At 47.0% G+C, this 12140-nt stretch overlaps 1 protein-coding gene across 2 annotated transcripts in view; it reads right to left on the bottom strand.

The window, feature by feature from the left end:
- Positions 1-219: 219 nt before the first annotated feature.
- The window catches only part of Tti1 (TELO2 interacting protein 1), a 50738-nt gene continuing 38817 nt past the window's right edge, over positions 220-12140 (bottom strand). For both annotated transcript variants that reach the window (XM_021156698.2, XM_029474484.1), the window contains exon 8: positions 220-876. In XM_021156698.2, coding sequence (XP_021012357.1) covers positions 690-876 — 187 coding nt within the window. In that variant the 3' untranslated portion in view covers positions 220-689. The remainder of the gene's footprint in view (positions 877-12140) is intronic.

The following is a 12140-nucleotide window of genomic DNA, read 5'->3' on the forward strand; positions in this document are numbered from 1 at the left end:
ATAAATGGGGTGTGAGGGAGCTGGAAGGATGTCTCAAGAGATAAAGGTGCTTCCACCAAGCCTGTTGACTTGAGTTCAATCCCTGGGAACCACATGATGGAAGGAGAGAGCTGATTCCTGCAAGTTCATGAGCAACATGGCCTGTCCCATACCCCGAAGCAAAGGACTGTAAGAAAAAAAAGCTCTCTTCCAAAAATGAAGAAATAAATCTCTCATCAAGACATTTTTGAAAAGATTTATTTATCTTATAAGTGTTTGGCTCATGAGTGTGTCTGTGCACCATGTGCAAGTCTGGTGTTTGAGGTCAGGAGAGGGGGTTGGATCCCTTGAAACTGGAGTTATAAAGATGGTTGTGAGCTACTAATGGGTGCTGAGAATCACACTTGGGTGTGGAACACAAGGGATATGTGTATGTGTGTGTAGGGGACTTGTGAGGCAGCAGAGGGGTTGTGCAGACAGTAAGCTAAAGAGTTAAACTCTTAGAGCCACCAGACAATGTCATCTGAAAACACAAAGAGTGAAATATAAATAACAGTGAGCTACTTTCCTTCAGTCCAATTTGTAAGCAGTCGTGTGACTGATCAATTTATACATTGATCGCTGTCTAATCCACCTTCACCACTGTGTTGCCGAACTGTATCCAGGAAGGGTGGCTCAGCTCAGTTTCTGGCTGCCAGGGTCTGGCAGGATCACTGCAGTTGAAGAAGCAGGTGGCACACATTGGTGGCATAGGGGTTCTGTGGCTGAGTGGCCCCCTGCAGCTGCACTGGGTGAAGGCTGGGATGCGGGACTGTGAATTGCTGCACAGGGCAGTACAGCTCATGCAGGAGGAGCCAGGTGGAGTCAGGGTCTACTCTCATCAGGTGGAGGAAGACGCTGTGGAGAGAGGACTTCATGAGTAAGGGAGGCAGGAGGGAAAAGGCAGGGAGGAGGGCTACTGCTTATCCAAGGGCTGTTTACTGGCCTCTCTGAGAGAGCAAGTCACTTCAAACAGCAGAGGCACCACACTTTAGATCCTAAGACAGGGCCTTGAGAATGGCTCCAAAGCCTAAAAACCCAGGCACCCAGCTTCTGACCCACTGACCCGGAGTAAAACAGTCATTAGTCCAAAGAGAGCAGTATTGACACAAAGAAGCTCCTAACTGTAAAGCTGGAGTCTGAAGGAATGACAGGCCCAGCCCTGCATCATCACCTCTGCCTGGGGACCTGGGCAAGCCTTTAACTTCTCATGTGCCTTGGGGAAATCCATTCTGGTTACTCAGAGCCACGGCTTCTTAGAGGTCTGGGTCCAAGGGCCAACAGGATTTGTACCCATCAAAGGCTGGCCAAGGACTCTTGAGGCAGCACTGATGGCCTGTGTAAACATAACCCAGAGCTCAGGGGCCAGGGCCATGGTATGTTGCCAGAAATGGAATCCTTTTTTTGGATTTATTTACTTCAGACACACCAGAAGAGGGCCTCAGATCTCATTACAGATGGTTGTGAGCCACCATGTGGTTGCTGGGAATTGAACTCAGGACCTCTGGAAGAACAGTCAGTACTCTTAACCACTGAGCCATCTCTCCAGCCTGAAATCCTTCATCTTGACCTGAACTTTTGGCTATTGTCTACTCAACTATTTCTGAACGAGGGCCACCAGAGTTGACAGGCTCCTGTAAACCCCACACACCTGGCTGTGTGAATGAAGCCCTCCCTATGCTGGCCCCATCAGCTTACACATGGAATCACCTGCTGGAGGGGCTGCTTTCCCACTCAGTCCAGGCGACTTCCATCTTCTCCTCTCTCAGGTCTCTGTTTCTCAGCAGCAGGGATGTGGCTGTGGTGTTTGGTGTCTCCCCTGGCTCAGCATACCTGCTGACTAACAGGCTCTCACTTGCCTGAGGACTGAGCGACTCATCTGGAGGCTGGCTAATGACTTTGAGGGATACCCCTTCCAGGAAGAACAGTCAAAGACTTTGTTACCCTGGATCACAGCTCTGTAGCCTTAGAATATGCACACATGGTCTTGCTTCAGTTTCCCCACTGCTTTCCTTTCTTTTTCTTTGAGGTAGGGTCTACTGTAGCCCAGACTGGCTTCAGATTTGCTAAGTAGCCAATATTGACCTTGAACTCTGGATTTTCCTGCCTCCACACCCCAAGTGCTGGTGAGTACAAGCAGTCATACCCGGTTTTCAGTTTTCTCATTCTTGATGGTTTTGCTAAGGTTCAAAGTACATGTCAGTCCCTACTAAAACCTTTCTTTTTTTTTTTTTTACACTTTATTTATATTTTGTGTGTGCTCGAACACATGCCTGCCATGGCATTTGTTCGGCGGTCAGGGGACAACTTGCAGGAATGGGTTCTCTTTCTGCCACAGAGGTCCTGGGATGGAACTCAGGACATCAGGCTCCTCGGCGAGTGCCTTTACACGCTCTCTCTACCCTCCAAGCATGGTTTAAATTCAGTTTTGAAATCAGCATAAACAGGAATGGGTTTTGTTACAAAGTTTTCACACATATTACACACATTACATGTTTGTTGTTCATGCCCATTTCTACATGATGCCCATTTACCAGCTAAAAACACCATCAGCCCTCTGTACTTGTGACTCTGCCCCAGATTTAACTAGTGAATTAATATACCTGAAAAACAAATTCCATTTGTACTGAACACACACAAGCTTTGTCCTTGTCCCTATGTGTTTCCATTTGTCAGCGATCACCACAGGCCCAGGCTTTGCAGACATGCTGCCTTTACACAAAGGACTTGATACCTATGGGCCCTGGAGCTGATTCCTCCTGGGAGCTGAGGAGCATTAATACAGTGTACAACACAACGCCTATCTGGTGAATCAGATCTCATTCTCAACAGTTACTAATTTTAGGCCCGCTAGTGCACCCTTGAGTGGCAAATGGGAATAAAATGATTGCTAAATAAAACGTAATTTTTGGTTTTTAATTGTATTAATCTGACAAGCCAGTGCTCTTGGAAGAGCTACCTCTTATTCTTTGAAGCCAGTTTTGCTTTCTTCTTTGTGAGTGATGGACTTAGGCTGGGGACAGGGAGACAATAGGGGTGGGTGCATGTGTGCATGTGTGTAGGGAGACTTTGCAGCTTGCCTAAACTATTTTAAGTTTCTTAGCTTAGAATAATCTTGTGTTTATAACCTATTCAGTGGTTGCTGAAGAAGTGATTAGAATATTCTAATTCACCGTTTCCACTTCACTGCAGAAAAGCGATGGCGCCTGTGTGGGAGGCAATTTTTGTTTAAAAACAAAAATATCTTTGATAATTAGAGTGGTGAGGGAATGATAAACCACCAAACCCAGGAAGAGTACTTCTGTTTGCATGGGACACTGCTGACAGTTTTTCCTTGGTGCCAAAGACTGTTAGAATGCAAATGATTTCATTTGATTTTTTTTCCCCTCTACTTCAAGAACTGGAACAATTTCTCCAGCTGCTGCTGTTCTTCCTTCAAGGAATACTTGTATCTGGGCAGCAGTCAGCAGAAGGTACCATGGCCCAAAAATCTGCTTTGACTACAGGCTGAATGGGGTGCTGTGTTCACCCTCTGAGATCTCCAAATAAAATGTGAACAGGGAAGAAAGCAAGCCATGTGCAGAGGTCACTGCTTTTATTAAGCAGAGTCAAACTCTCAGGAATCATTTTGGGTGTCTGTCAGTGCTTTGCTTAGATACCCGAGTGAGGCAAACAGCAAGCAAGTTCCTTCTGCCTCAGCTGCAGGAGGCAAATCAGCGTCCTCTCTCAGGAAGCTGCTTCCACTTTCTCTCAAGGATGACCACAGGCAGCCTAGCCTCCCCACTGGGACTGTGCTGAGGTGGGGGAGGGAAAGGCAGGGAAGCACTGTCCCTGGGTGTCTAATGACAGCAGTGTTCCAGAGACAGAGTGATATAGACAGAGAAAGAGGGGAGAGGGAGAGAGACACAGACACACGCACACAGAGACACAGGAGTGATATAGACAGAGAAAGAGGGGAGAGGGAGAGAGACAGACGCACGCACAGACGGGTGGGGGAGAACAAAGAGCATTCGAGGCTGAGGAATGATCACTACCAACTCCAGCAGCACGGCCCACTGTGGATATGCGCAGTGTGAGAAGGGCAAGGCATTTGTCTTTTGTCTCACTCCGCTCCACGGTATCTCGGTGCCTCGATGGGGCCCAATTCTCAGCCACAGGGTTCTATTTTTGGCTGTTATATCAGGGACACGTATTTTACCTTCTGCATGCCTGAGGTGGGAAATGAACCCGGTGCCATGGAAGCAGATGGCTGGCAGGCGCAGCTGCACTCTTGCTGGGTGGGAGGCATGCGGTCTGCTGAACCCTAAACACTGACAAATTCTTAACCTGAGCCCTGTTGGCTTTGCCACTGGAGCTGAGCCTGAGGCCTGGGAGGTTGTGTCTAAGGGCTCCAGAGCCTTTGGCTTTGATCCCCAGCTCTGGAGCTCCTTGTCTGGGGCCACTTCCCACCCAGTCTTTCTACAAAGTCAAGCCAGAAGACAAAGGCAAGCCTTCTGCTTTGAGTGACCAAGGCAACTGCTTGGACCGAGTCCCCAGTCTATCTTCAGACATGGCAGCGATGGACGGTGTTGAACACGCCAAATGGCCAGTTTCACCATTTTTTTCAAACCCAAAGAGAAACAATTTCTGAAAAATATACATACACTATTTAACTCCTAAACGAAACTCCTTTCTCCTTCCCTCAGGCCCAAATTGGTGGCTCCAGGGAGCACAGTTATCAAGAGATTACCTGGTCCTCTGAGCGCAGGAGGCACTCAGCTGTGCCTCATGCCTCCACATGTCCTGAGGCAGGTGATTATCTCTCAATAACCTGTAGGGCTGTGTAGCTTAAATGATAACTTGACTTTAAAAAATTTAGAACTCGCCGTTAGGCAGTTTCTAAGCAACCTCTGTTTCCATGGCAAAGAAGCCTGGTGTTTATACTGATTTTTCACTTAAAATGCGGTTTTATTGAATTTTACTTCATGCAGGCAGCCATTTCACTGCACTTCAGCCCTATCTACAGTTGACGGTATCAGTAAGTACCTAATAAACTAGAGGCCAAACCAACAGAAGAAAAGCATCTCTTCAGGATCAGCACTGTGGTTCTCCAGTGAGCCACCCGGGGTATGGTGGCCTGGGGAGGCAGGAAGTGTGTGAATGGCAGGGCCTTATCTTTGTGGCTGAGACATTTGCAAGTATCCTATCAGCCCAGACACTGTGCTAGGTCTCTGGGATGCTGCAAAGGTGGCAGAGGAAGGCTGTGGTTTCAGGGTCTCATCTGCTGGGTAAGGTGGAGTATGGCTAGGCGATCCCAGAGGCCCTCTGTGGATGCAGCCAGGGACAGGTTCCTAAGGAGAACACATGGCCAATGATGACTCCAGGGGCAGATGGACAGTTGTTACGTGCTGCCTGGCTTCTACAGGCCGCTACAGATCTACAGCACAAGCACTGGGTTATCTAGCCCCATCCACAGTAGCAAAACCTAAAAGAAGTACCTGGTCACAGCAATAGAGCATGTCTCCAGCGTCTGTCTAGACAACATCTGCTTAAACTAGACTCCAGAAATCCGTCAGCCAATCAGGGTCCACCATAGCTAACCAAACTGTAGCTGAGGTGCAGGGCTCCCAGCTCTCCTAGTGACAGGCTATTCTTTCTCAATTAATTGTTTGAAGGATCTGATGTCCCTTTTCTTTTTCTGGATCTATAAAATGCTCTCAGGAGTTGTCAGGGCACATGTCAGAGGTAAAGCACTTGCGGCTCTGTGATCTGTTTATCTGAGATGTCTAAGGAAGGAAGTAGCTTTGGGATATCTCCTTGGTAGCGTGTTCCACACTCTTCCCACATGGGCCTGCAAAAAGGTTACCAAGAAGCAAACCTACGCACTGGTAAGCAGGCCGCTGCTCCCTCTCTGGCAGAACAGCCTCCATACGCCTCTTTCTCTGGCCATCTCTTCTTCCATTACTCCGAGCATGCCAATACTGCAAATGAGGCTGTGTGCTGCCTTTTAAACAAATGGATGCCAGGGCATCGAATTGTCCCAGCCAGCCAGCAATGGGGCTATGTTCCCATACTCAGTAATTTACTCTAATGGGTCTTGGTTCATTGGTTAACCAGTATTTCAAGCCTGTCCTTTCCTGCTATTCAATTTTGCTATATTCCTCTGCACCAAGGCTGTTTTTTTTTTTTTTTTTTTTTTTTTTTTTTTTTTTTTTTTTAATGCTAGGGATGGGGGATTATGACTGGAAGCAACAANCTACCCTCCAAGCATGGTTTAAATTCAGTTTTGAAATCAGCATAAACAGGAATGGGTTTTGTTACAAAGTTTTCACACATATTACACACATTACATGTTTGTTGTTCATGCCCATTTCTACATGATGCCCATTTACCAGCTAAAAACACCATCAGCCCTCTGTACTTGTGACTCTGCCCCAGATTTAACTAGTGAATTAATATACCTGAAAAACAAATTCCATTTGTACTGAACACACACAAGCTTTGTCCTTGTCCCTATGTGTTTCCATTTGTCAGCGATCACCACAGGCCCAGGCTTTGCAGACATGCTGCCTTTACACAAAGGACTTGATACCTATGGGCCCTGGAGCTGATTCCTCCTGGGAGCTGAGGAGCATTAATACAGTGTACAACACAACGCCTATCTGGTGAATCAGATCTCATTCTCAACAGTTACTAATTTTAGGCCCGCTAGTGCACCCTTGAGTGGCAAATGGGAATAAAATGATTGCTAAATAAAACGTAATTTTTGGTTTTTAATTGTATTAATCTGACAAGCCAGTGCTCTTGGAAGAGCTACCTCTTATTCTTTGAAGCCAGTTTTGCTTTCTTCTTTGTGAGTGATGGACTTAGGCTGGGGACAGGGAGACAATAGGGGTGGGTGCATGTGTGCATGTGTGTAGGGAGACTTTGCAGCTTGCCTAAACTATTTTAAGTTTCTTAGCTTAGAATAATCTTGTGTTTATAACCTATTCAGTGGTTGCTGAAGAAGTGATTAGAATATTCTAATTCACCGTTTCCACTTCACTGCAGAAAAGCGATGGCGCCTGTGTGGGAGGCAATTTTTGTTTAAAAACAAAAATATCTTTGATAATTAGAGTGGTGAGGGAATGATAAACCACCAAACCCAGGAAGAGTACTTCTGTTTGCATGGGACACTGCTGACAGTTTTTCCTTGGTGCCAAAGACTGTTAGAATGCAAATGATTTCATTTGATTTTTTTTCCCCTCTACTTCAAGAACTGGAACAATTTCTCCAGCTGCTGCTGTTCTTCCTTCAAGGAATACTTGTATCTGGGCAGCAGTCAGCAGAAGGTACCATGGCCCAAAAATCTGCTTTGACTACAGGCTGAATGGGGTGCTGTGTTCACCCTCTGAGATCTCCAAATAAAATGTGAACAGGGAAGAAAGCAAGCCATGTGCAGAGGTCACTGCTTTTATTAAGCAGAGTCAAACTCTCAGGAATCATTTTGGGTGTCTGTCAGTGCTTTGCTTAGATACCCGAGTGAGGCAAACAGCAAGCAAGTTCCTTCTGCCTCAGCTGCAGGAGGCAAATCAGCGTCCTCTCTCAGGAAGCTGCTTCCACTTTCTCTCAAGGATGACCACAGGCAGCCTAGCCTCCCCACTGGGACTGTGCTGAGGTGGGGGAGGGAAAGGCAGGGAAGCACTGTCCCTGGGTGTCTAATGACAGCAGTGTTCCAGAGACAGAGTGATATAGACAGAGAAAGAGGGGAGAGGGAGAGAGACACAGACACACGCACACAGAGACACAGGAGTGATATAGACAGAGAAAGAGGGGAGAGGGAGAGAGACAGACGCACGCACAGACGGGTGGGGGAGAACAAAGAGCATTCGAGGCTGAGGAATGATCACTACCAACTCCAGCAGCACGGCCCACTGTGGATATGCGCAGTGTGAGAAGGGCAAGGCATTTGTCTTTTGTCTCACTCCGCTCCACGGTATCTCGGTGCCTCGATGGGGCCCAATTCTCAGCCACAGGGTTCTATTTTTGGCTGTTATATCAGGGACACGTATTTTACCTTCTGCATGCCTGAGGTGGGAAATGAACCCGGTGCCATGGAAGCAGATGGCTGGCAGGCGCAGCTGCACTCTTGCTGGGTGGGAGGCATGCGGTCTGCTGAACCCTAAACACTGACAAATTCTTAACCTGAGCCCTGTTGGCTTTGCCACTGGAGCTGAGCCTGAGGCCTGGGAGGTTGTGTCTAAGGGCTCCAGAGCCTTTGGCTTTGATCCCCAGCTCTGGAGCTCCTTGTCTGGGGCCACTTCCCACCCAGTCTTTCTACAAAGTCAAGCCAGAAGACAAAGGCAAGCCTTCTGCTTTGAGTGACCAAGGCAACTGCTTGGACCGAGTCCCCAGTCTATCTTCAGACATGGCAGCGATGGACGGTGTTGAACACGCCAAATGGCCAGTTTCACCATTTTTTTCAAACCCAAAGAGAAACAATTTCTGAAAAATATACATACACTATTTAACTCCTAAACGAAACTCCTTTCTCCTTCCCTCAGGCCCAAATTGGTGGCTCCAGGGAGCACAGTTATCAAGAGATTACCTGGTCCTCTGAGCGCAGGAGGCACTCAGCTGTGCCTCATGCCTCCACATGTCCTGAGGCAGGTGATTATCTCTCAATAACCTGTAGGGCTGTGTAGCTTAAATGATAACTTGACTTTAAAAAATTTAGAACTCGCCGTTAGGCAGTTTCTAAGCAACCTCTGTTTCCATGGCAAAGAAGCCTGGTGTTTATACTGATTTTTCACTTAAAATGCGGTTTTATTGAATTTTACTTCATGCAGGCAGCCATTTCACTGCACTTCAGCCCTATCTACAGTTGACGGTATCAGTAAGTACCTAATAAACTAGAGGCCAAACCAACAGAAGAAAAGCATCTCTTCAGGATCAGCACTGTGGTTCTCCAGTGAGCCACCCGGGGTATGGTGGCCTGGGGAGGCAGGAAGTGTGTGAATGGCAGGGCCTTATCTTTGTGGCTGAGACATTTGCAAGTATCCTATCAGCCCAGACACTGTGCTAGGTCTCTGGGATGCTGCAAAGGTGGCAGAGGAAGGCTGTGGTTTCAGGGTCTCATCTGCTGGGTAAGGTGGAGTATGGCTAGGCGATCCCAGAGGCCCTCTGTGGATGCAGCCAGGGACAGGTTCCTAAGGAGAACACATGGCCAATGATGACTCCAGGGGCAGATGGACAGTTGTTACGTGCTGCCTGGCTTCTACAGGCCGCTACAGATCTACAGCACAAGCACTGGGTTATCTAGCCCCATCCACAGTAGCAAAACCTAAAAGAAGTACCTGGTCACAGCAATAGAGCATGTCTCCAGCGTCTGTCTAGACAACATCTGCTTAAACTAGACTCCAGAAATCCGTCAGCCAATCAGGGTCCACCATAGCTAACCAAACTGTAGCTGAGGTGCAGGGCTCCCAGCTCTCCTAGTGACAGGCTATTCTTTCTCAATTAATTGTTTGAAGGATCTGATGTCCCTTTTCTTTTTCTGGATCTATAAAATGCTCTCAGGAGTTGTCAGGGCACATGTCAGAGGTAAAGCACTTGCGGCTCTGTGATCTGTTTATCTGAGATGTCTAAGGAAGGAAGTAGCTTTGGGATATCTCCTTGGTAGCGTGTTCCACACTCTTCCCACATGGGCCTGCAAAAAGGTTACCAAGAAGCAAACCTACGCACTGGTAAGCAGGCCGCTGCTCCCTCTCTGGCAGAACAGCCTCCATACGCCTCTTTCTCTGGCCATCTCTTCTTCCATTACTCCGAGCATGCCAATACTGCAAATGAGGCTGTGTGCTGCCTTTTAAACAAATGGATGCCAGGGCATCGAATTGTCCCAGCCAGCCAGCAATGGGGCTATGTTCCCATACTCAGTAATTTACTCTAATGGGTCTTGGTTCATTGGTTAACCAGTATTTCAAGCCTGTCCTTTCCTGCTATTCAATTTTGCTATATTCCTCTGCACCAAGGCTGTTTTTTTTTTTTTTTTTTTTTTGTTTGTTTGTTTGTTTCTAAATGCTAGGGATGGGGGATTATGACTGGAAGCAACAATTTACTCTCCAAATACATGCTACCAATTACCTTTGCAGCTACACTTACTTGTTAGACCTAACTATATTTACCTGTTCAAAACCATTCATCCATCGATCGACCTCCAACACGCACACTCAGAGACTCCTATTAAAAATATTTAAATGCAGTGAGGACAGGACTTAAAACCATAAACACTAGTAGCAGCGTATGATGCTAATCATACCCCTAAAGTATCACAAGACAGAGTATCATAAATGCAGTAGAATACTTCATGCATATTTAAAAGGGTCTGATATGGAGAGGTCCAATCTGTTAGGGACAATTCAAAAGGAAGTCAGAACCAGGCAGGGTTTAAGTCCTACTGGGTGGGTTTTAAATGCAGCCCCTTCCATCTGGCTGGCTCTTCCACCTCCAGGCTAAGGCCCCATGACAGTGCTGCTGTCCACTGGCTTCAAAGCTGATCTGAGCACTTGCTGGCATATTCAGAGGCCACGTGCAGTATTTCCTACCCCTACCAGAAAGATGATATTTTTGTGATAATCTATGTGACTTGCCCTCTCCTACTCAAATTATTTTTTTCTATGACCCATGCTTTGGCACTAGGCCAGCAGCTCCCATTGATGGGCAACATAACAACTCTTAGAAATGTATTTCTGTGGGGTATTATGGCACATGCCTGTGATCTTGGTACTTGGCCTCTGCATGCACATATATAGGCAAGCATCACACACAATGGCAAACAAGCAGGTTAGCAATCTCATGACATACTACAGCATCAGTGAAGTACAGGCAACACATGGTTTCAGTAGTGCGATATCCCTGCCTTCATTTCAGAAACCCAGTAACCTGCTTTGTTTGTAATCTGCATGGCAGATGTCTCTTATCTCTGACACCATAAAATCACGCCTCTGTGTGCACAGAGAACAGCTTCAGATCTGAGTGTATTTTTAGAACAATAGGCCTTGAAAAGAAAAGCAGCAGTGGCTGTCAAAGATGGATAATAGGAAAGCTAACTACTTGGGTCTGGATTTGTCAACTATTAATCAAATGTCAAAAGGAAAAATATGAGGAGTGCCCTCATTTCCATGCCGGTGCAGTCCAGGGGAAACGGCTTTGTAGGCAGGCTTCAAATGAGCTGCCCCTCATCCCCATTCAGGAGACCAGGTATTCATTTTGAGCTAGCCTAACTAGTGGATCACCTCTGTGGCTCCTGATCTGTTCAAACAGACAGGCATGTGTGTGGTGTAGAGAGGAGTCGGGCTCTGGCAGGGATGAAATGAGGAGCCTATGCTAGTCTGCATTGTCCAAGGTTTGAAGGCACCGGCTGGTTCTTTGATGGGCTGGGATCCTACTGCTAGAAAGTGAACAGGGAAGTCAGTTGATAAATGAACCTTCAAACCTGCTCCTGACTTCCTCCACAAATGCAGGTGGGGTGGGGTGCCCCAATTAACATAAAAAAAGATTCCTCTGAGAAGAAAGCTCACTTCAGATGTCAGTGACAAGTAGATTTAGAAGGAAGGATGCATCCAGATGTATGCACGTGACATGCACAGCACACATACATTTGGTCAGTGTATATACACATGTAACATGAGGGCAGAGACCTCCTGTCTTCTTTCCTCCTTTTTCAGTACCCAGACAGTCCTTGGCATGCAGAGTTCATTGCACAATTTTCAGAGTTGACTTTCTGACTACATAAAAAGAACTCATCTGTACAAAGACCCTGTGAGGGGGCACCACCATCAAGTGGTGAAGGAGGAATGAATACTGTACTGCCCTTCCACCTCCCACCCAGGACTAGGGAATAACAGCATCAACACTAGCACTGTGAAAGGTATGCCAGCATCCCTAACTAGGGTCTGGGGTTGGCAGAGACCAAGCAGCCTGGGAGCTCTGTCTGTCATGAAACTCATTGGGCACAGGCTTCATGTTTTTACCAGAAGATATTGCCTAGTTTTATTTGCTTTTGGTCCAGAGTGAAGGTGCATATAAGACCTCACTGCAGGACAGAGAGCCTCAGAGGCTAGGAGGAGATTGGCACACTGAGTACACAGACTCAAGGGACAACT

The sequence above is a fragment of the Mus caroli genome, chromosome 2 (assembly GCF_900094665.2).
Source record: "Mus caroli chromosome 2, CAROLI_EIJ_v1.1, whole genome shotgun sequence".
Taxonomy (NCBI): domain Eukaryota; kingdom Metazoa; phylum Chordata; class Mammalia; order Rodentia; family Muridae; genus Mus; species Mus caroli.